The sequence below is a fragment of the Anabrus simplex genome, chromosome 5, assembly GCF_040414725.1.
Source record: "Anabrus simplex isolate iqAnaSimp1 chromosome 5, ASM4041472v1, whole genome shotgun sequence".
Taxonomy (NCBI): Eukaryota; Metazoa; Arthropoda; class Insecta; order Orthoptera; family Tettigoniidae; genus Anabrus; species Anabrus simplex.
The window spans coordinates 231,459,400-231,484,214 of NC_090269.1; the positions used below are offsets into that span (position 1 = coordinate 231,459,400).

General features: G+C 40.2%; 1 protein-coding gene across 1 annotated transcript in view; it reads left to right on the top strand.

Annotated features, from left to right (window-relative positions):
• Window positions 1-24,815, top strand: part of LOC136874790 (MICOS complex subunit Mic10) — a 205,673-nt gene that overhangs the window by 149,895 nt on the left and 30,963 nt on the right. The window contains exon 2 of the mRNA XM_067148462.2: window positions 24,678-24,768. Coding sequence (XP_067004563.2) covers window positions 24,678-24,768 — 91 coding nt within the window. The remainder of the gene's footprint in view (window positions 1-24,677; window positions 24,769-24,815) is intronic.

Below are 24,815 nucleotides of genomic sequence, written 5' to 3' on the forward strand. Positions count from 1 at the left end.
TTCTCATTCCCTTTAATATTCTCAAAATGTCACTTGATTCCGAGAAAATTAATTTTCATCTTCACTGCATAAAGTAATATCTAGACAGTTAGAATTATTTTTTCTGTGCATAAAATTCCAGAAATGACCTGGGAATCACTGTCTTTTAAATTCATCAAGATCGATTTTCTTTGGGATGTGCTTGTCGCTTCTGCGGACTTTCAATTTATGTTTTTTTTTCGGCCTTGTTGCACTCTCAGGCATTATTTCGGACAGTCATCTCACTCTTACCCACAGCTTTTACTATCCGTGCAATTATTTTATTGAGAGGGAAAATTAAACCAGTCTTCTTCTTATCTTCTTTACAACATTTTAGCATGTAATATTTTCGTGCTTCGAGAATGGATAACGTCCCTCAGTATGTTTCTATGAGGCGGTGTCTTTATCGTCCACTAGACAGTGACTTTAAAAAGAATCGTGTTAGATTGATAACGTTGAGTAAAGTACAGTGACAAAGTAACTGTTTGGATTGGACCAACCCGATTACAGTGAAAGTTGGCAGGTTAATCACTTAGGTTATCATAAACTTAACGGTAATAGTCAATCTGCCGTAAAATTATATTTACCTATTTAAAAAGAACGATGCCGCAGTTTAAAATGGACCGTGTTCTATAGAAGCATCGATTGCAATGAAAGTAAGTAGGATGAAAAGTTAAGATTTCAAAACATCGTTGGACTGAACAGGAATCCGGCAATTTCCTTGTTTTTGCTAATAACGCATTGTATTAATATAATGCACGTTTATATGTAGATTACTATTCTAATCATATGCATGTGTTTGCAATTATTGGATTTGAATCTATCAGAAAAACAAATACATAATCAAGATTTTAAGCTGCATTGTATTTTAGCTTCTATTATAAATGACACAGAAGGATTAAAACCGTATTCTAATACGTTGATATACTCTATACTGGTTTGAAAAGTAAGTTTGTAGCGTGTGAAATTCTATTTATTTCGTCAAAATACCATTTTCGGTATAAAGAGTTTTATGTAACTGTAAAATAGAAGTACGCAAAGGTCATCATCAGCTGATCAGCTGTTTTTCAGCAATTATTACTTTATAACACTACTGTTGATTTAACGGCAAAATAATTATCACCATTAAATTTTAGTGTATGTTATTTGATCATTCACGCAAGTTTAATTTAAATTTGCCGGTTCCAATCTAATCAGTACCCTAGAGTCATGTCCAGAGGTACTGTAGGTCCCACACAGCATTAATAATCGTAAATTTCTATCTGAAACTTTTCAAGTTGGCAGCGTGAATTTGCTGGCTCGAATGTGTAAGTGTGGGCCGAAAATCACACGCAGAATAGCTACCGAATGTCGCCATGGCTTATGTTTGAACTACCGAACTTCGTCTTGGCATGTGCACGTATGTTGGCGCGCTCGGGGATGGTTAAAACATGTCGATCTTGGCCATAAAGCGGTCCTAATTTTGTATGTTTCTCATGCGGATCACTTTATAATTTTATAGTGATAGTGGCCTGGTTTGTTATTGTTCCTTCTCAGTTGATGTTTGGTTTCGTAGGTAGGGCAGATATTACTCAACATGAGAGTCTGTAATGTAGTACCGGAACTATAATGTATGTTACTGCCTTGTATTGTCGGCCCACCTACTGACACGAAGAACTTACGACACAACCTCACCACCATGCCTAGATGGCTGATTGGTGTCGCGCCATAGGGTGTGCCCACAGGGCGTTCTAGTAGAGGCTAAGCGTATTGCGACTTGTTTAAGATTGTAGACTCCTCTCGGCATTTTCTTGTTGACCGTAGTTTATTCGTAATATAAGCTATTTGTGTGTGACTTTACAATCTGTCTGATACGTGTGTTGCTGTTTTTGTCCTTAATTATTATAATGTTGTTTGCTCCTTGTGTTTTGTTTCTCTTAAAGTTCTATGGTAGTTCAACTGTAATTGCGCTGTAGATTAGAGGTAGGCGCCGAAAGACTTTAAACATACATTGCTTCAGCATTTTCCTTTAGATAGTGAAGGAAGAGAACTCCAAGAACAATTTTACTCAGAATAGCCGCTGTCAACGCTGAGATTGAAATCTTTATCTCCGAATTGTACGGTTTCTCCAAGCCTGTCGTTGAGCGCAGTAAACAGCTGGGCTTCACTGGCAAGCCTGGCATTATTCTAACTAATCAAGTAACGTTGTAATTTTTTAAATTCACTTGTCATCTGCATAAATACGTTTATTTTTCTGTATTATTTGTCATTGCCGAAGTCTGTGGCTTACAACAAGGTACCATGCTCTGCATATCACCGATTTATTTGCGCTTTGGAGACGTGAAAGGATATTCTAATGATTTAAAGGGATACTTAGTTTAAGACACCATCCGTTTTAGAGACGTCCACGATTATTGAAAATGGTATGAAGTAGCTATTACGAAACGCTGCGCCTGTGTCTTACGGCAGCTCATTCCGTTCTTTTGGCTTGGGGACTGGGCGATTTTAATAAGGTAGCTTCCAAAGCTTACAAATACAGAGGTGTATACACTACAGGCGTTTATAAAAGCTTCCTGTACAATAAGTACTTGACTATTTTCCCACTGCTTCTTATACCCTTAAAATGAAACACACTCTTGTTCATAAAAAACAGAACTTCTTGAAAGACTAGAGATAGCAAGTTCATATTCACAGGACATATTCATTAGTATGATCTGCAGAAATGATTAGCATGTCAGTCACCTAGGTTCAGCATGTGTTCTGTTGCCTAGTAAGCACTGGGTCCTCCATGAAATGAAATGAAATGTCGTATGGCTTTTAGTGCCGGGATATCCCAGGACGGGATCGGCTCGCCAGGTGCAGGTCTTTATATGTGACGCCTGTAGGCGACCTGCGCGTCGTGATGAGGATGAAATGATGATGAAGACAACACATACACCCAACCCCCGTGCCAATGGAATTAACCAATTAAGGTTAAAATCCCCGACCCGGCCGGGAATCCAACCCAGGACCCTCTGAACCGAAGGCCAGTACGCTGACCGTTCAGCCAACGAGTCGGACACTGGGTCCTCCATGAGCACTGATAACTTGTTCCATGCCTGATGGCATCGACGCGTATAAGGCGCGAATGGCGTCCTGGGGTATAGCCATCCATGCTGCATTCACCTTGTTCCACAGTTCATTTTTGGTGGTTGGCATTGGGTCACAGCTACGCACCCGTCGTTTCACCATATCCCACACATTTTCGATTGGTGACAAGTCCGGTGATCGGGTGGGCCAGGGCAACAGTCTGACATCCTGTGACAACAAGAAGGCACGTGTTCGTGCAGCAACATGTGGTCGCGCATTGTCCTGCTGAAATATGGCTTCTGGGTTGTCGTGTAAAAAGGGTATGGCTACGGGTCGCAAGGATGTCATTCATGTAGGTCAAACTGGTCACTATGTCTTGTACGCGCACCAACTGTGATTTGTGGTTGTATCCAATAGCACCCCACACCATAATGCCTTGAGTTGGCGCCGTATGTCTTGTGCGAATGCACTCAATGTGATGCCTCTCCCCCTGTCTGCGGCGAACCAAAATGTGGCCATCATTTTCATACAAACAGAACCTGTATTCGTCCGAAAACACCATTTGCTGCCATTTCTGTTTCCATTGACGTCGTTCCATACACCATTGCACTTTGGCATGTTTATTCACATTAGTTAAAGATAGGTGAAGTGGACGACGCGCCGGTAACCCAGACCGTAATAAACGGTGTCTGTTACTCCTGATAGTGTACGATGTGTTACACTGTTCCACCGAGGAGGACGCAGATCTGCCCTACAAAGCCATTCAGATGCGGTGTCGATCTTCTCGGGGGGGGGGGTCTAGGTGGTGCGACCAGATCCATCTCGTCGCATTCTATGGCCTTCTGTGAAATGTTCTGTACACAGCCGTTGCACTGCCGACACACTTCATCCCACACGAGCAGTAATTTCCCGGATGGATGTATCACGTTCTCTCATGCCAATAATGTGCCCTCTTTCAAACTCACTCATTTGAGGTGTTCGGGTTTTTATGAGCATGAGTGTAACTTCCAAGCCTTCCTTTTTCTCGTTAATTTCTGTCATGTTGCTCCTGCGTCTCTCTCGATCTCATCCCTCAGTCTAGTTCGGGGTCTTCCTTTTTTTTTTTTTTTTTTTTTTACTCTGGCTGCGCGGTTTTGGTCACGTGGCTATCAACTTGCATTCGAGAGATAGTTGGTTTGAGCCCTACTGTCCGCAACCCTGAAGATGGTTTTCCGTGGTTTCCCATTTTCATACCAGACAAATGCTGGGGCTGTACCATAAGTAAGGCCATGCTCGCTTTCTTCCCACTCTAGCCCTTTCATATCCCATCGTCGCTATGAGACCTATCTGCGTCGGTGCGAAAATGGGAAACCACGGAAACCCATATTTAGGGCTCCGGACAGTGGGGTTCGAACCCACTATCTCCCGGATGCGAGCTCACAGCTGTGCACTCCTAACCGCACGGCCAAGGTATTTAAAGGTGTTCAAATACGTCAGCATGTTTCCTTAGTCGTTCGTATAGACGTAACAGCAGTGATTAATACTGTGTCTCCTGTTGGTTAATCATCAAATGGGTGCGAACCCTTCTCCGCAATTGAATCTGTCTCGTCATATTTGCTAGCACTTCCACTAAGAATCATCAGTCTCTTCCTGTATATCTGTGATGAGTGGCTAAAGCATTTCGTTGCGCTTGTTTTTGCTACGGAAGTCATCTTCCTGCTGTTCTGCCAAATACCACACCCTGGTGGTTCAATCTTCATCTGATAACCTAGACCTATTTAGCTCACAGAAATTGATGTACAATATTTTGTTCAGCAGTTTCTCCCGCAACTTAAGTTCATATTACCTAGCCGGGCTGAGTGACTCAAACGGTTGAGGCGCTGGCTTTCTGACCCCAACTTGGCAGACTCGATCCTGGCTCAGTCCGGTGGTAGTTGAAGGTGCTCAAATACGTCAGCCTCGTGTCGGTAGATTTACTGGCTCGTAAAAGAACTCCTGCAGGAAAAGATTCCGGCACCCTCGGCGTCTCCGAAAACCGTAAAAGTAGTTAGTGGGACGTAAAGCCAATAATATATTATTATTATTATTATTATTATTATTATTATTATTATTATTATTATTATTATTATAACATATCAGTTAAGTGTATAGCCTAATTATTTAGTTCATTTCTGTTTTTCTGATCCAGTTCATATGCACATACTCTCTTGGGAGCGTGGAATGACAGCCGTGAGGCTACCTAATTCTGGTATTTCTTTCGGTTATTTATTTGAGGCTCCTCACGTTCGTCTTTTCTATCCTTCCGTCCTTGATCACTCTTTGTTTTCTTCCGGCTCCGAAAATATTAGGTTTGGAGAACTTACACAGTTTTTCATTTTCACGCCCTTCATGGTCGTTTCTTGTGCCAATAGTTGCATTCTCCAAATAGTCAAACCTTTTTACATTTTCTCCTTTATATTAACACTTGTTCATCATATGGTCATATTTGATCCATGCCCAAGTTGACGGAACTCCTACGGGATAAAATTCTGGCACCTCGGCGTTTCCGCAAACCGTAAAAGTAATTACAGCGACATAAGACCAATAAGAATAATTTTGCCCTGCTGGAATTCGCTTACATACTGATAAATCAATCGACATGAGGATGGTATATCTGAGCACCTTCAAATGCTACTGGAGGGAGTAGGGTTCGCACCCATTTGATGATTAATCTCAACAGGAGACACGGCATTAATCATTGCAGTTATGTTTATATGAAACGACTAAGTAAACATGCAAATCATCCTTTGCGCTCACACCTGTACAAAACTTTTTCGAATCTCCCGAGTAACTCTTACAATTTGCGTGATGAATTTTCATAGGAATTGTTTCCTTGACGTCAGAATACAATGTACGTAATCTAATGTACGAGTTTCTCTTCCTATTTAATGTAATTTAATCACACATATTTTGATGTCCTTCGCTTCCGTCCCATACCGGTATGCTAAACAATAAGTACGTTTTACTTCTACCTAACGTGATTTCCTTTTAGGTACAGTGCATACACAGGTCAGTTCATGCAACAGTCAAGTCAAAAATGGTGCACTAAATGGTCAGCAATGATCATTCTTGGGTTAAAGGCAAGATATCTGGAGATAATGGAGCGGTCAACCACTACGTTAAGGTGGGCGGAGTGCACCGGCGGCGGCGGTGGCGGCGGGCTGTTTTTCTCTTAGAGGTGTATTTGGTTCATCCGAAAGGACAGGGGTATCGAGTTCATGTCAGGAAGTCAGGGGGGGGGGGGGAGGGATGAACCCCCACCGTGATTTCGATTTCTGGAGTTTACCCAGCCTGCACCAAACTTGTGTACCATGTTAAGTTATGGGATCAAAGAAGTGGACGGGCAGTGTGTGGAACGTATATTCCTTAAAATGCTTTACTGAAAGGTCTCGGTCTGAACTGCAAACTAAATTGACACTTTCGTGAAGTTTCCTTGTTAGTGTCGAGAATAGTGGAAGCCTTTACCTTCTACTCCCCCAAGGGTCTTCCAAGACTTCTACGGAGATGGCTTTGCAAATGGATATTCCCAGGTAAAAGTGCATGCAAATATTTGGTGGTGAGACACAATTTCCCTTTACATTTTCTTACGTTATGAAAAATAATTTGAAGCTCGATTAATAGCTAGCTGTGGCTGTTTCGGCAACAGCCATCCTTTTTGAGCTGGCATGTAGAACTGTATTTTCAACATTTGTTGCCCCCTCACCCTTTCTTGGACTCGAAATAGTCGCAGGAACATGAAGTTCTCTAAACGTCGGCAAACTTCCCCGGATCCCCACTTGTGCAGGTTGGAGATAACCAGGTAGTATCGAAAGCCTTTTCCAGATCAAAAAACACAGCGATCACCGAGCTCGATAGCTACAGTCGCTTAATGCGGCCAGTATCCAGTAATCGGGAGATCGTGGGTTCGAGCCCCACTGTCGGCAGCCCTGAAGATGGTTTTCCGTGGTTTCCCATTTTCACACCAGGCAAATGCCGGGGCTGTACCTTAATTAAGGCCACGGCCGCTTCCTGCCACTTCCTAGCCCTTTCCTATCCCATCGTCGCCATAAGACATATCTGTGTCGGTGCGACGTAAAGCAAGTAGCAAAAAAAAAAAAAAAACAGCGATCAAATGACCCATCCGAAGAAATGCCTCCTGCCTGGCGCTCTTCAGTCTGAGGAGGTGATCGGTGGCAGACTGATGCGACTGTAAACCACACTGGCAGTTAGTCAGGAGACTTCTGTCTTCCATGGCCCACGCAAGTCTTACGTTCATCATCCTTTCGAATAGCTTACATAAGTCATTTGTTAGGCACCCTACCCTAGGGTAGCTGTTCAGTAGCTTTAGGATCTTCTCCTGGCTTGGGAACTGGTATCACAACTCCCTCACGCCAATGGAGGTGAGCCTCTGCCTCTCTCTTTATAGGCAGAAATTCAGGATCATATTTCCCAGAGCCTCTCCTATCTGCGAAATGTTACGCGATGTGATCTGCATTGACTATATTTCGTCTACACTTGTGAATATGAAATTATGCTCCAGTATAAAGAGAAAAGTAATGTATACGGAGTTTCAGCATGAACCTTTGATCCTCTGGAGTTCTTTTCTAGAGTCCATTCACATGTTGCAAGGCGGAGAAACTCAATCTCTAGTTCTCTAATCTTTTATATATTGAAATATCCAGAATAGTAAACAATGAAGAATCTGGGTCTAATAGTAGTACTCGCGTGTTAGACTGGTGCAAGGATCTAACGGTGTCACGAAATACGTGTCACGTGTACAAAATTCGACAAATTGACTATTGTACCTAACTTCCTAGTTCATTTAATTTTGTGCAAGATGCTCGTAAGTGTGTACGCGCCTTAAAAAACTCCCGAGTACCATCTCCCTCTTACTGCGAGATGACGAGCAGTCAGCAAACCTAGTCATCCGTTTTATGAGGCGTAGTAGTTTGTTTTATCGCATATAAACGTAATGTTTCGTATTGGTCTTTGTATTATTGTTAACTACGTTTTATTAAATTGACTCTGTTTTAGTTTGTGTTTGTATATTTTAATGTTTTTAAAATAATAATTTGCATGATATATTATTGCATTTTAAGGCATTGTCTTATTAATAATAATGTTATTGGCTTTACATCTCACTAATTTTTTTACGGTTTTCGGAGACGCCGAGGTGCCGGAATTTAGTCCCGCAGAAGTTATTTTACGTGCCAGTAAATCTACCGACACGAGGCTAACGTATCTGAGCACCTTCAACAACCACCGGACTGGGCCAGGATCGAACCTGCCAAGTTGGGGTGAGAAGGCCAGCGCCTCAACCATCTGAGCCACTCAGCCCGGCATTGTCTTATACTACTATAATCTATCATCTAGCATTTTACCGAAAATAAGGCATAGCGAATTAGATCCACTGACTATTTTAAACTCACAATCATTGTTCATCATTTGTTTTAAATTCTAGTCAGCGGATACATTTTAAAATTTTAATCATCATATCATGTCGTCCATCTCGTGCCATTAGAGGCCGATGACCTTAATGTTAGGCCCCTTTAAACAACAAAGATCATCATCATCATATTCCTCCACTTCATTTCTATTTCATTATTGAAATTCGCTGGTTTGCTCTATCTGTAATCTGCGGTTCGCTTTCCCTTTCTATGCAGAGCACTTGAGTAATCCCTTGTCGGCAACATCATTGAATAAAGCTTTTCTGCTTCGCTCGTTTATGCTCTGTTCATGAGAGTAATTCGAAAGCTGTTAGCTATCGTTTCATCAACAGGCCAATCCCATAATCGGACTAGTTCATTTATTACACATTTATTACAGATTGCATTACCTAACAGAAAAGGCGGGCGAGAGAATTTTCTGTTCATGTTGCTGAGAAGAGCAAATTCCATGACTTTAAAAAAAAGAAGTTACACTTTTCTGATAGAATTTTGTTTCGTAGATATGTGTTGAACCTGTTCTGTGTGGTAATGGGTACTCAATTATTTTTCCCAGTATTTTGAATGTGGTTGAACGAGTCCGCTCTTCTGTAAATGTACACTTTAATGTTGGTATTTACGAGGCCATCTGATATGCCGTACTCAAATATTTTATATCGTTTCATACCCCAGAGTTTATAAGTGCAATGGGTTGTTTCACTCTCCTATAAATTCAAGTGATGAGAAGCTTGTCTTACCGTGTATAAAAAATTCATTATTCTTGATTCATTCAAGAACATCAATTAACATCTAGGTTCTGGTTATAGTGGTGGATGTTTTTAGGACCAAAATGACGAAATATTTAATCCTTCTTACTATTTACCGGAGAAGAAAGAATTTGGAGGGGCTGGAACCTTTGATGATTGAAAGCATATTTTTAAGAATGGAAACTACTATAAAAGGCTGGAAAGTGGACCGCCAAGACCTCGTAATCCTTAATATCATAATTCTCAAATAAACAAACCCCCATGGCACAATAGGCCTAAAGGACCTTGGCTACCAAGTGGCCACTGTTCAGCCTGAAGGCGTGCAGATTGAGGTGCCTAATGATCAACGCGACGTACCCTCTCGGCCGTTCTTTTTGGCTTTCTAGACTGGGGCCGCTTTCTTACAGTCAGATAGCTGCTCGTTGTAATCACGTAGGCTGAGTGAACCTCGAACCAGCCCCTCAGATACAGATAAAAAACCCGGACCTGGACGGGAATCGAATCTGGGGCCTTCTGGTAAGGAGGCATGTTACCTCTAGTCCACGGCGCCGGCGACTAACTATAATAACAATAATAATAATAATAATAATAATAATAATAATAATAATAAACCGGGCGAGTAGGCCGTGCTGTTGGGGGCGCGCAGCTGTTAGCTTGCATCCGGGAGATAATGGGTTCGAACCCCCCTCTCGGAAGATCTGAAGATGGTTTTCCGTGGTATCCCATTTTCACACCAGGCAGTTAAGGCCACGGCCGCTTCCTTCCCACTCCTAGTCCTTTCCTTCCCATCGTCGCAATAAGACCTGTCTGTGTCTGTGCGACGTAAAGCAAGTTATAAAGTAATAATAATAATAATAATAATAATAATAATAATAATAATAATAATAATAATAATAATAGAAACTTGGCTGATATCTTCTCGTTTTTATAGCAAATTGTTAGCTTCGGGGAACAATGGAAGGAGCTTGCGAGATCGTATAACACCGTGCAGGTGATGATGTGGATGAATATTGCTGTTTAAGAGGAGGCCAAATCTCAAGGTCATGGACCGTCATAGTGAAGAGTAGTGCTGGAACTCGTATACGGTTATTTGTGAAATTTTGGCAGTACACACTTTAAATGCTCGTCATCTTTCTCGGTACGACGCACCGGTTCTTACAGAGTCAGTCAGTGGTCTGCCCAATGGAGTAAACTGCGCTTCTATATTTAGAAATGTGCTACAGTAGAATTTCCTTCAGTCCCCTCGTATCAAGATCATTGCCATCACTTTTTCTAGTCTGTCCAAACTAAGGTCATTGTCTTGCTGAATTATGACTTAGGGAGAAAAGGAAAGTTGGCTGGCACGTGATAGCCAGTATTCTTGCCAACAGTGGCATGTGCAGCAGAGCAGATTAACTGACATTCGGTTGAATGTGTAACATAATCATTAAGGCGAGTCAAGAACACGTGGCACTGAGCGAAACGTGTATGGCCTGATACGTTCTTGGAGACGGGTGATGAAAATAAATTGTCATCTGCGTAACAATGAAGGAATGAGGAGCTCCCATTGTATTGAGGTGGGAGCAGACGCAAGGTACAGTATTACTTGCGTGTTGTAAGAAGTCGCAGGAAGGATTGGTTATGAATGACGTGAGTAGTTCACCTTGACGTGATGCACCGTTAGAGAATTTCTCTTCACTTCGTAACACCTCCAACATCCACCCCGTCTCAGGCCTCCTTAAAAATCATCACGGTATATTAGTGCTGTAGGAAGGATGGGTTTGATGCGTTTTGATTCCTGAATATACAGCAGCTTTCTTCACAAGTTTGAATTCTATAGTGGAATAGATCCTGTTCCATCATTAGGGATAGCTACAAGAGCAAGTCCTTCGGAGGGACACTGTGAACAAACTGTAATCAAAGGCAGAAGTATTATAGCTTTTGTTATGTTTCGAGGTATTCCCGATACACGCGTGACGCCGTCGATCGACAGTGAATGTTCCGTTCATCTGGCCCCCTCTATCATGTATATCAACAAATACCTTGCTACGACCAGCACAGACGGTGTGTACATTCACTCTGGAGATGTCATATCTCATCTGATACAGGTCTGGGCTCTTCCAAGACGTCACGGTACCGTGGCGCCGACTATCTTTAAATGCTGTTATCCTATAACTTTTGGCATGTCAGTATATATTTGCATGTTATTCTGTCGTCTTAGCAGTTCCAAAGTCCCTGATAGTAGGGGATTCCCCTGCTCCGTCTTTTTCGGGTATTGAAATGCGGACTCGCCAATCTGTTTCCTTTATGTTTTCCTCTCTCGGTATCAAAATATTCAAGCTTCTAAACGTTTATTCTTCGTTGGATGTGGATGGCATTTGTGGAACTTCTCATAAAGAAAAATCTGATCATTTTTAATTTTCCTATTTTGAACGAACAACCGTTTAATTTGCCTCCTTAAAAATCATCACGGTATATTAGTGGTGTAGGAAGGATGGGTTTGATGCGTTTTGATTCCTGAATATACCGCAGCTTTCTTCATAAGTTTGAATTCTATAGTGGAGTAAATCCTGTTCCATCATTAGGGATAGCTACAAGAGCAAGTCCTTCGGAGGGACACTCTGAACAAACTGTAATCAAAGGCGGAGGTATTATAGCTTTGGTTATGTTTCCAGAATAGAGGAATGCCATCTGCTTTTAACGCTATTATATGTAATATGAATTAGACTACGTCAACTGTTGGGTGTCAGTTGTAATTCGACGAACTCTGTTAATTTAGCATACCTTGACGCCAATGCCTTCACTTTTAATATAGTTAATTAATTTAGAAGGAATTCTTAATCAAACTCGCATCGAGGATTATTTACCTGAAGTCCAAAACATAATGTATTGGGCGCCATTTTAACCATGCTACATAAATGAATATTTCAATTTCGTCATACATGTTGACTTGCTGTCCTCCTCGTCATTGCTCTAGTTACCTCCGCGCTTTTTGCCCTGGAGGAGGGTCTCATCTTGTAAATGCTCGGACTCCGACAGTAGTTTGATAGGCCCAGAATGTACTTTTATTTTCCACTTTTGCAGCCAGATGAACCCCTCTTAACAATGAAAGCCATGCACACTAGCTATATACTTGCATTTGGGAGATAATGGGTTCGAACCCGACTGGCATATGCTGGTTTTCTGCCGATTCCCACTCTCGCACCAGAAAGATATCTGTCCAATCCGTTTTTTTCTACACAGTAGTCTCATTAGCCTTTGGAATGGAAGTCTTACTCAGTCACGACCAAAAAAGAAAACCGCGTTGATGCTGCCTCTACAACTAATCGATCAATTTACAATAGTTCCAGATTCATGTGGAGAATAAGTGACTACTATAATAATAATAACATTTTGTTGAATAATATATGACACCGTAGATGTACGGCCTAATATCAGCCAACTCCCTTGTTTCCAGTATATCATTACTTTCACCGCTACTTCCTTTGTTGCATCATTGGGAACTCTTAGAAGAGTCGTGGCTCGAATCCCTTCTTGGCGTGAGAACATACCTACGGAATAATAAGATAATCATAGCGTGAAGTTGCACATCCTATGTCCTGATGCTGCATGATATCCAGACATTACAGACAGTATGGTTGTGAAGCATTAAAAAATTAAACGAGATACAGACAGCTGGTGCATGAAATTGCTAGAAATTAGTCCGAATTAGTGCAACATCGCAACAGTATGCAAATGATCACTAACCGAATGGCAGCAGATTTTAATCATAAAACGAGTGTGAAGACCTGAGGGGAAACATCATCTCTGTCTGAAGTGTGAAAATCAATTGTGATATGCCTTGCAGATTGGTTACAATTATTATTATTATTATTATTATTATTATTATTATTATTATTATTATTATTATTATTATTATTATTATTATTATTACATGGTTTGAGGTGAAAGAATGTGCGGGCATGAATGGGTCTATCTAAGACAGTCAAAAGATTAATTAAAAACTTTAAAATTAGAGTTTCTTTTTTCGGTTATCTTTTGGTTTCTTTTCAAAAATAACTTTACAGTTCAGGTACAGAAGTTCGCAAGATGGGGTAACAATTTAGAATATCGAATAACAATTAAATAAACAATTGATTAACAACCTTGAGCTTGAAGCTCCGTAATTATACAGTACATTCTCCATGAGCGCTGTGGCTCCTTTCAAAAAACAGACAAGGAGACGGACCTCCCAATTTCTTTTACTTCCCAAGGAGACAGAGTATTCAAAATATACAATGTTTCAAGAGCACCTTTTGCTCCACAAAATTATCTAGGAGACTACTCTCCAAACATAACAATGTTACGGCCTTCCAAATGCACCATTCAATATTTACACTAACAACTCCGCATGAACAGAAGGAGCATCTATGCTCTATAAAATTTACACTTGGAAATCTATTTCCGGAAATTTCCAGAGCTATCAAAGGCTCAACCTATATTTTACAGCATTCACTGTCTTAGACACTCAAGTCTAACCTCTTAACGTAAAAGAATGAAGTTGAATTTCACAGGGGTATCAAATATCCATTCTACCGGGCCTTTGTGGAAAACAACAGGTTAAAATTACTGGCCCAAAAATCAAAATGATGTGGAGGCGGACACTTGCATTCCTTGAAATTTGCAATTAACCCATTAAAGCCCTATTTGGGCTTCTGGACCGGGGTTACAGAGGGGAATAGATGGAGAAAATTTAAGTTACGAGGTCATAGTCACCTCAAAGTCAAGTTGATAGGGAACTCGAGAGGGTATCACACTCTCTATTTCCGAATTTCGGCTGAGTTATTTTGACTGGTTTGAAAGTTACATTTTAGAAAATTAAATTTACAGTAGTAAAGTTTGGAAATCTTCCTCTCGAGCTAGCCTTCAAAGACTATCACTTCTATAGGACTGTCATTACCTTGAGCTGATGAATTAGGCCTACTCTGCGATGGACGAGGCTCCCCGCCTCCTTCATAAACACACACACTAGACTGGAGCGATGAATAAGTTCACCTGGTCGAAAAATGTGCCAGCTTTTATACCCGAGAGGAAAGATCCAGAACACTCTGGACTAAGGCCCGGCACAACCCACAATTCCCATTGGGTAATTAAATAGATACAAGATATATGTTATTGGTGGAAAAATAAGTATGCAAAATTTCCTGTTGGTCAGTAGTTGAAGTTGGCGGACAGAGATAGCTGTGTTGTAGACTTTAACATACCAAAAACAAGGAATAAACAATTCAGTGTAGTAAACCTTAACATAACAAATTACTTTGCAATCTTAATAGTCCCTCTTCACACCAGAGGGCATAACATAAGTTTTTGGTAGAGACACCTGTAGAGAAAAGTCCAAACTTCTTGTATTAGTAATCGTAACTTTAGGATGGCAGATATTATTATTATTATTATTATTATTATTATTGTATTACATTGAAAGTAAGGAAGTAACAAGAAACCAATAGTAGGTATAAATAGTTCGTAACATTATGTACGATATGGGTGACGTTGGCCTCAACAGCAGATTGTCACAAATAGGACGTTGAAGCCTAAAGTGATTACATTATTCACTTATTGTAAGAAGCTGAGCAAATAGGCTCAATGGAAAGTTGCACCATTAAAAGATACGAGGTTCGAATCGTGAAACTGACAATTTGCCTGTTTCCCACTCCTGGAAAATGCTAGGATAGTAATTCATTTTAAGTCTTGCAGCAGCTATCCTAAATAACACTTAGTTACGAGCCAAAATTATCCCAAGCTCCTACGTTGATTAGTTTTGGTACTGTCGATTCCTTCTTATAACTTGTTTGGGTCATCGGTCCATAGACTGGTTTTGCTGGAGCTCTCCATGCCACCCTATCCTTTGCTGTAAGATCATTCCACGTTAAATAAAAAAATATTGCTCTTATGGGCCTAAAAGGAGCGAACACACCCCATCTTAGACACCCATAATTCCTCATGATTAAGGAATATTATAATGTAATTTATATTGTATTATGAAAGAAAGAAAAAAGATGGTATTTCTTTAGTTGGTATAATAGTGCGTACTTATCTTGATCCCAAATATTGATTGTCCAATGTATACGCCGCTATTTTCCCATGCTGTAAACACCAGAATGAGCCCCCTCTAAACCCCCAGTCCCCTTGAGTTCATAAAAATAATGTTCAGCCTAACTTCTTCCCACGTGTATCTTGAACTTAAATACTGATTTTCACAAATTCACGTGCAGCCGTCTTCCCGTGGTGCTGTTGAGCAGAGCCGTTCGAAATGACAACCATGTTATGATAACAGCAATAATGTTTCCTTACCATAGAAGGATCTCATATTTTTTTAATTGTTACATAACTACTGCGACTACACTGTCATATTCATACCTTGGTCTACTCCTGCCGTCCCTACCCTACAATTCCCTCAAAAACCAACGGAAAAAGTTCTGGGTGTCTTCAGGGTGTCTATCTCTTCTTCTGGTCAAATTTTGTCAAATCGTTCTCCTCTCACCAGTTCAATGCAGTATCTCTGCATTCGTGATTCGATCTTCCCATCTCCTTTCAACAGCAGAATTCTATTTATATATTTATTCATTGTGCTTCAGACAGGTACAAACCTAATGATGTGAAACATATATACATATACTATTACATTAGATAAAAACAAATATTAAATTAAAATTATAATACCTCTTATGGAAGTCCTTGTAAAATAAAGTCATAAATGAAATAAAAAATACACTTTTCTTCAGTAACATAGTATTACAAATAGTCAGTTACATATGCACATATTATAACAAGGTATTTAAAATATTACAATTAAAATGATTTACGAACTACTTTAAAGCTGCATTAGTACTGTAATTATACATGATGGTAGTGATGTTATCGAAGATAATAATGATGATGAGCTAGATGGTATAACTAGAAACTAGAATATTAACTAAAGTTATGAGGTTAACAGTAGGAATCAGCAAAGTGGGATTTTAACTTAGAACAGAAAACAATTAAGCTATTTGTTTACGTTCCATCGTTAGGGATGGCTACAAGAGTAAGTCCTTGTTTCTGAGCTAGTTATCGCCGTGTTTCACTTCCATACAATGCCAGGCTCCAGACGAAAGTCTTCAAAACATTTTTCTAATTTTATTATATTAAAGTTCGAAGAGAGCAAATTTAAAGAAATGCCTTCCTTGCTTGTCCTAGTTTATATTTTATGCCCTTACTTCTGCCATCGTTAGTTATTATCAAGATTATTATGGTATCACATGGTACCATTTTTTACTACCATTGCGCTGATGTTACCGTCAGATACAGGTATTCTAAGATGCATTAGTAGTGGAGATTATTGGACAAACTAGATAATCATCCTCTTTGTCGGTACTTTCACGACCAGCTATACAATACCTGACGTTTCGCAAGTGGATAAGTCGTTAGTCATTAGTTCCCAAAGTAGGAGACGTTCCCCCAGGGCGGCGTGAGAGATTTACAATGGGGACACAGACAACTAAGAAGAAACATGTGACTTGATAAATAGAGAAATTAATATAGTGCGGCATTTAAATTTGTGATCCATCCCGTTGATGGTCTGTGTTCTTAAAACAAAGCAAGAAAAGGAAATGGCTGCTGAGGATGAAAAGAGTTGTCCCTGTGTATTCGTATTCAACGTCGTCTTGCCAAGTAGCAGACCATGTTGTCCATGTGTCTCACTCTATAATTTTATCGAACGTCCCGTAAATATTTTCCCAGTGGGCACATATTGTAGGGTTTGTTTCGGTATTCTTTCATATATCTTCCAGTTTTGTTTCTGAGTGCCTGTGCGCTGAAGCACCGGTTCGGTTTTTAAAGGCAAATTCTTGTTTTAATTTTCAGGTAAATTGTGAAATAATTAATGTTCTCTTCAGACCAACTCTTTGGATTTGAAGCAGGAGCTTGATATTGATGCTTGGTCGATGTATAATTTATTTTTAAATAGGATTACTTCATTTTAATTCTCGTTCAGTCATACATTCTAGTTTTTGTTGTTGTTAAAATAAGTTACATTACTACTGTAAATGGTAAGATCCTCTCATTTATTGTGTGTTATTCTGAAGTATCCTTCTGAGAACAAGACGTGGTAAGCTCTACCAGGTATGGCCGCTAGAGTTATGTACGGGAGACCTCAAAGCGTGTGTTGCAGTTAGAAATAATAAACGAGTTGAACATTTCACATTTTGTTCATTTAAATTTTCATTTGCATAATATTTAGCAATTGTCAAAATCACGAACCCCTGATTTCCGACTGCAGTACATACCTGTTTGTTTGTTTGTTTGTTTGTTTGTTTGTTTGTTTGTTTGTTTGTTTGTTTGTTTGTTTGTTTGTTTTGTCGTTCGTTCTTACAAGAGGCCAGCACTGCAGACTCAAGTTTGTGACATTCCGTTAGCCGTCTCTTGCGTTCTGCAGTTGTACTTTTGGTGTTATTCGATCCGTTATTGAGTCTAGGTTCCTCCAGCATGTATGTTCCATTCAGTATCTATACATCTATAGGATTTAGATTACCAGATTGAGACATTTCAAAATAATCATACCCAGTAGCCTACGGCAATCCATTCATTATAATTCTGACATTTCTTCTTCTGTCTCCTATGCAAACCTCGGAAGTTTTAAAGGAGAGCAATGATTCCATGGAAGGTGTACAGTTGGAAGAACATACTCGGTATCGTCTGAATGCTCTATCTCTAAATATAACTCGATTAAGTGATAAAATCTAAAGGCTTCATATGTGGTGAATATTAGTATTCGGTCTGGATCTTCAATATCCGAGTCATATCTTGAAAACTGCTGTCCATTTAGAGTCCAGTTGTATGGCTGTATTTATCTCGTGGTCTTGCTCGGTTCTGCTCTCGATTTACTTCATAACCTGCCTCTCGGGCATCAAAACCGCAGTCTTTTCATTTCTGACAATATTGGTTCCTTCTAGAACAATTCCTGCGTGGCGATGTTCGGATAATTATCAGTTCGTTCTTTTATACGAGTATTTATATTGATCCTGACAAGAATCTGAGTTCCTCTACTCTGATGAGTTTATGTACCGACTTCGTACACTTGAATATTATCCAAATCCTAATTTGTGGCACAAGTAGCATAAGAAACGTCTCTGAGTGAGCATCTCCAGTAGATCTTTTTGGAGGTTCTACTTCTCAATCTTAGTAGTAGTCGAAATCATTTTGAATAATTTTTTTCTTTAGGCGAAATAATAGTGTATGTATTTATGTTGCTAAAAATTCTGGACCTGACAAGGGTACCGTATTACTAAGTAAATGTTTCGTTATGTATTATCAAAATGTCCGTTCAACAGCTTAGTATTATGAAAAAAATTAGATATTCAGTCATTAAACTTTATCCTTTTAGACATGAGTTACTGTTGGACATTTTTTCATTGACTTCATGGTTTGCTAGACCTGTACACTATACCTTCTGTCCTTAGACGTAATGACCTGAACACGAAATTCTCACATCTTTCCCTTCCCCGATCTCATTATCGGGAACCTCGAAGGCATTCGGAATTGCACGTTGTAAAAAAAAATTAAGCAAGCAAGACAACTTGTAGTTCTCTGTGGAGGTTGATATCCTGACCATAGGCATTTCGAACCACAGCCGCCTTGGTGAGGAGTCAGTGACGATAGTATTCGACTATCACGCCCCCTCCCCTCCCCCCTTCCCTTCCTGGCCATAAGGAGTTTCATGAAGGTTATTTCCTTCAGTACACTCTTGAAGCTGCATTGTACTATATTTCCCGTCATACATACCAACGCAGGGTGCCGTTTACGCATGTGACCGGTTCCGTGAATACAGGAAGCATTCCTTGTGTGTTTTAGCGGTAATTTTACTTTATCATAGTATGTTCCAGAAAACTGGAGGATCCGTAACCGACAGATTGTAATGATGATGATGATGTTGATGATGATGATATAGTTTGTTTGTTTTTTTCTGCTCTGCCCGGGTCCTCAGTACGCTACTAGCATATTGCGGAATAGGATTTAGGTTAGCAGATTGAGACATTTCAAAATAACCATACCCAGTAACGGCAAACCACTCGTGATTTTTTGACATTGGAAATAATTTAGGTTTGAGAATGTTTCCGCTATCTCCTATGCAAACTTCGAAAAAGTGTTAAAGGAGAAGGAAAAAATGTTTCATGTGTGTGATCTGAATATTGTGTCGTGTGCTCCTCGGCGTGGTGTAACAAGTCCCTCTGGTGCTCACATCGGCCTAGTTCAGCTGCTATTGTGTATACATGGCCCACGGCCACACGAAAATTACTTTGTTGGGAGTGGCATGTGCGCAGAGAGCCCCGCCAGGTCTTTCCAAAGTGACTTATCCGAACTGGATCGGCATCTCTAGTTGAGTAACCTCTAGTAAACTTATGCGCAGTAGGGAAACGCTTTTGTAGAGAATTACGGTAATTTTATTTTTAATTTTTCTTAACGATTGAGTTGTTTGCACGATACGGGTCGTGTAGCTGTTTCAGTTCGGGATATCGTGGATTAGAAACCCTCCATCGGAAGCGCTAAAGATAATTTTCCGTTGTTTCCTATTTTCACACCAGGCAGATGTTGGGCTGTACCTTAATTAAGACCACAATCGCTTCCTTCCCGGTCCTAGCCCCGTCCTATCCCATCGTCGCCATTAGACCTATGTCGGTGCGACGTAAAAGCAAGAGAAAACTTCTAGGAAGAAGAAAATAATGATCTTGAATGGGCCCCGGAACTTCCATTTGCCTTTAATCGAATTAACTGCGTTAGTTTATACATTTAGGCTATTTCAATTAAATGGCATTTCATCTCACGCCTACTTAACAGAGTATGGATTCCCTTAGAAAGAAATATGTTTTCTTTCCTTTTCTTTCTGGTTATAACCGAACTAATGGTTAGGATCTCCGAAATTGTTCATAAACCGTCTACGTCACTGATGACCTTAAACACTAAGTAATATTGAACATCTACCTAATACTAGGATGACCAAACGTCCTACATTTCCTGGACATGTCCTACCCTGGCCCTATGTCCGGGAGTCGGGGGAAAGACATAAAATGTGTGTATTTTAAATATTCTATAGATTTTTACAACATGGCATGTCAGGAGAAATGGACTTTTAATAAACGGAGCTCGCAACCATATATTCTGGATTTCTAAATCTTATTTTTAGTACCTGGATATAAAGCCAATTATCTTTCTCAGTGGACAGATAGAAATAAGCTAAACATTGAATCACTTAAAGGTTTGCTGTTTGAATGTAAGGGCTTTCATAAGTATGTGTTGGATAAAACAGATTTACAAGCACAAGTTTCTTCCTCAGAGAAATACATGTGTAAGGTTGCCCAAATGAAACTGAAACTTCCGAACGATAGTCGTGTTGCGTCGGCAACACATGCGTATGTCAGGAAGAAGCTGGTATCGTCGGAAAGTGTTGTGTTTCTTTACGCGTGGAAGCAACCTTGGTACGGCTTTGCCATTAATTCGTCCATAATTACCCAGCATACAAATTCAAATTGTATTGGGAATTCCATCATGGACGAGTAAGGACGTTTGGGCGCTGGCCGTCTGAGCTCAAATTGAAGCGTTCGATCCTGGCTGTGTCCATTGTTATTTGAAGATTTTCCGATAAATCAGTCTTGTATCGATAGATTTGTTGACACGTAAAAGATCTCCTGCGGGACCATATTCCGGCACCTCGACGACCCCGAAAACTCTAAACATAGTGGCACGTAAAACTAATGGCATTATTATTGACACATTGTTTATCCTTGTAAAGCCGACAAAGACATGGGAGGATGTACTGGAGTTATTTACGTGAAGTGTCTGTCGTGTATTACAATTACGTAATATCCGGTTCCATGGCTAAATCGTTAGCGTGGTGGCCTTTGATCAGAGGGGTCCCGGGTTCGTTTCCCGGCAGGGTCGGAAATTTTAACGATAATTGGTTAATTCCGCTGGCACGGGGCCTGAGTGTATGTTTCGTCTTCATGATAATTTCATCCTCATCATGACGCGTCGTCGCCTACGGGTTTCAAATCAAGAGACCTGCATCTGGAGAACCGAACTTGCCCTCGGACATTCCCGGCACTAAAAGCCATATGTCATTTCATTATAAAATAAACAAGTTGAAATATTTACATACTCTTTTATTTTTTCACCATTTTTATCAGTTGTTACTGTACAAAAACCATACCTTTAATGGGCGTCTTATGATGACGTCATGTCAGCTACCGCAGTCACATGTGCATTCATCCTTCTGCTATAAAATATATAAATCATTCCCGTATATGTAACAATTTTTGAGCTATAATAACTTTCTGTGTTACACGAAAAGCGCCGGAGAGACTCTTGACATAAATTTGAATGACGTTTCGCGTCAATAAAAGTTGGGAATTGATTGCACGTGTAGCTTCTGTCTGCACGCAGACCCTTAACGTGGTGTAACTGGAAAAGCACTCATAGATGTGTTAATTCTCTACCTTAATGAATTTTACTTTAGGATAATTTATCGTAATCCGTCATAAGCAGTCCATTTACCTTCAGACTGTGAAGCACTGTGTCATGCTTGAGTTGTATGTCCAACTAGAAAAGAAGTGCCACGTTCCATCGTCCTCTGGCTTAAGTGGAGAAAGTTTTGGTACAATGTTTTCTTTAGGATTAATGATATAGACACAGCTTATTACAACATTGGTCTGCTGTCTTGTTCGTGACAGGTGCGGATCTAGTACACACGTTACACATACAGTAGTTGCCTCCCACCTGGATGAGTGGTTCACTCGGTAGAGCACCGCTAGTTTCTGTGTCTAATGTGGCCGTTGGATCCCGACTCAGTCCAGTGGTGTTTCAAGGTGTTGAAGGACATCATCCTCGTGTCGATAGAACTCGTGCGGGACAAATTTCCGGCACCTCGGTGGCTGCGAAAATCATTAAAGGGACGTAATACTAATTATAATATTTGCCTCCAGAGTAATAATAATAATAATAATAATAATGATAATAATAATAATAATAATAATCGTTTTACGTCCCACTAACTATTTTTACGATTTCTGTGACACCGAGATGCCAGAACTTTGTGTCCCGCAGGAGTTTGTACGTGTTGGTAAATCTGCCGACAGGAGGCTGACTGTTTGAACATCTTCAAATACACCGGACTGACTGAGCCAGAATCGAACTCACCATTTTGAACTCTACCGTCTAAGCTACTCAACTTTGCTTTTTATCCAGAGACTCGCAACTTGTGAGACATGTGTTGAAGATTATGACCATGTACAAATTAGAGAATTTTACTTTTGGATGTTGATAGTTGATATAGATAATGACGAAACAGTTGACAGTAGATTATTGTATTGTATGTTCACGAGACGTAATGAAAAAATCACGATCTGTTAGTTTTGTAATAAACACGCTTTCAATTAACACCCGTAAAATATATCAACATGTGTGGCAATCACTGGGCCTAAGCTAAGACTCTGATTGCTTCTACTTGTTCTTACTGGGCTTCTCTTCTTCTTCATTTCTGTCCGATCTCGTTGTGGAACTCGTGATATTTCCTGAATTTGATGAATCTTTCGCTCCTTGTATGGCCCTTCTGTGTTTCTTAAAACCTCTACTACTACCACCGCGACACGTAATTTGCTACTGCAGATCTTAGATACCCTGATTCGATCGGGATCCATATTTCACGGATACGGAGCTGATCAGGCATTTTAATAACTCTAATAAATGTTTAGAAATTGGCATATCCATAGGAAAAAAATCGTTTTAGTTATCGATATCTAATATCGCAGGAGTACAGAAAGAACCAGACTTGGTCGAGAGAATTATGTCGGAAAAGATGGGATGATAGATGGATAAGGAATGGGTGAGCCCTGCCTACGACCCTTTGTGTCCAAAGATGGGATGAACCTGACAAGTTAATGAAAGCATTACCAAGTCCATATATGCACTAATTTTCATTTATTGTGTTTTGTCTTTTATCGGGCATTTTCTTGTTTCTTCTGCCACGCTAGGCAGCTCAAAAGTGGCTGAGCAATATTCGAAATGAAGAGATTCTTACTGTGGCTCGGGTGAAATGTTTTTAAAGACTTTTAGTATTCTTGAGAAATTCTGAGGATTCTTTCTTTACACTTTCTACACAGAAACTGAGCGGACTCCTGTTCGGAAGAATCAGAGTCAAACGTGTTTACCTCTTCCCGTGCAAGGGGCTTTCTCTTAAATTTGTCCAATACGCCAAGAGTGACGGCCGAGAGGATTCGTCGTGCCGACCACGCGACACCTCGTAATCTGCAGGCCTTCAGGCTGGGAAGAGGTCGCTTGGCGGACCGTGGCCCTTCGGGACTATTGCGCCATGGGGTTTGGTTTGTCCAATATGTACTTAGCTATAAACTCTCATAAGTTAGTTCTATTATGCTGGTAGGAAGTGTTTAGGACAATGTATAGCGAATGTTATCATTTAAACTCATTCTAGGAAAGCAGAAGGGCATCCTTTATTTGTCAAATTGTAGATAAACCTCTGTATATCAGTTAGCCTAAAAATTATACCTACACCTTTCTTTCGGTGAACCTCGAGATTTTCAACCCTTCACTTCTTGTGCCAGAAGGTGCACATCAGAAACCACGATGGTCTCAGGTCTTCTATCTAAGCTTGTAAAATTATCTTAGCTTTGACGTCATATTTTTGAACTGCATAATTTTATCTCACAAACGCTGTAAAAGGTATTTTAAGTAGGGCACATGAGAGAATTACGTCGTTTAGTGCTTTTTGTCTCCCTACCGAAGGTTTGGTGACAGTTTGATTTTAAATACAATTTGAAACAACATGAAATATTGACCATTTATTAACATATACTGGGCGAGTCGGCCGTGCGGTTAGCGTCGCTCAGCTGTGAGCTTGCATCCGACAGATAGTGGGTTCGAACTCCACTGTCGGCAGCCTTGAGGATGGTTTTCCGTTGATTCCCATTTTCACACCAGGGGAATACTGGAGCTGTACCATAATTAAGGCTACGGCCGCTTCCTCCTCCCTCCTAGGCTTGTCCTATCCCATCGACGCCAAAAGACCTGTCTGTGTTGGTGCGACGTAAAGCAAGTTGTAATAATAATTTATTAACATGTAACTTCATGGTCGATCGCAAGAACTCATTTCCCTTTCATTCTCCAAAGCAGATTTTGTTCTTTTGCATTTAGTCCATAACGCTTTACGGAGAGTTATGAAGGGCAGTTTTAACTATTTGTTTCTTAAATATTTTAGAGCACCGTATGTAAGACGTATATATGTCTTCTAATAGATTGTTAACTAGGCATTTCTAAAATATTTTATTTTTCACCCCCGTAAATATTCCGCAACATTTTTGCGAGACTTTACGAAGTGGGTTCTTCCTCGGTTATTACATTCAACCTACCTTTCTTTTGTTCACAGAATCAAATTATGGCCGGAGCTCAATTGCCGAAAGAAGACTCTGTGGGCCAGATTTACGATCGGTGCTTCGCAGATGCTGCCATCAAACTCGGTACGTATAACCTTTGGACTGTCTAAATTTACCACTCTTTCAACTTC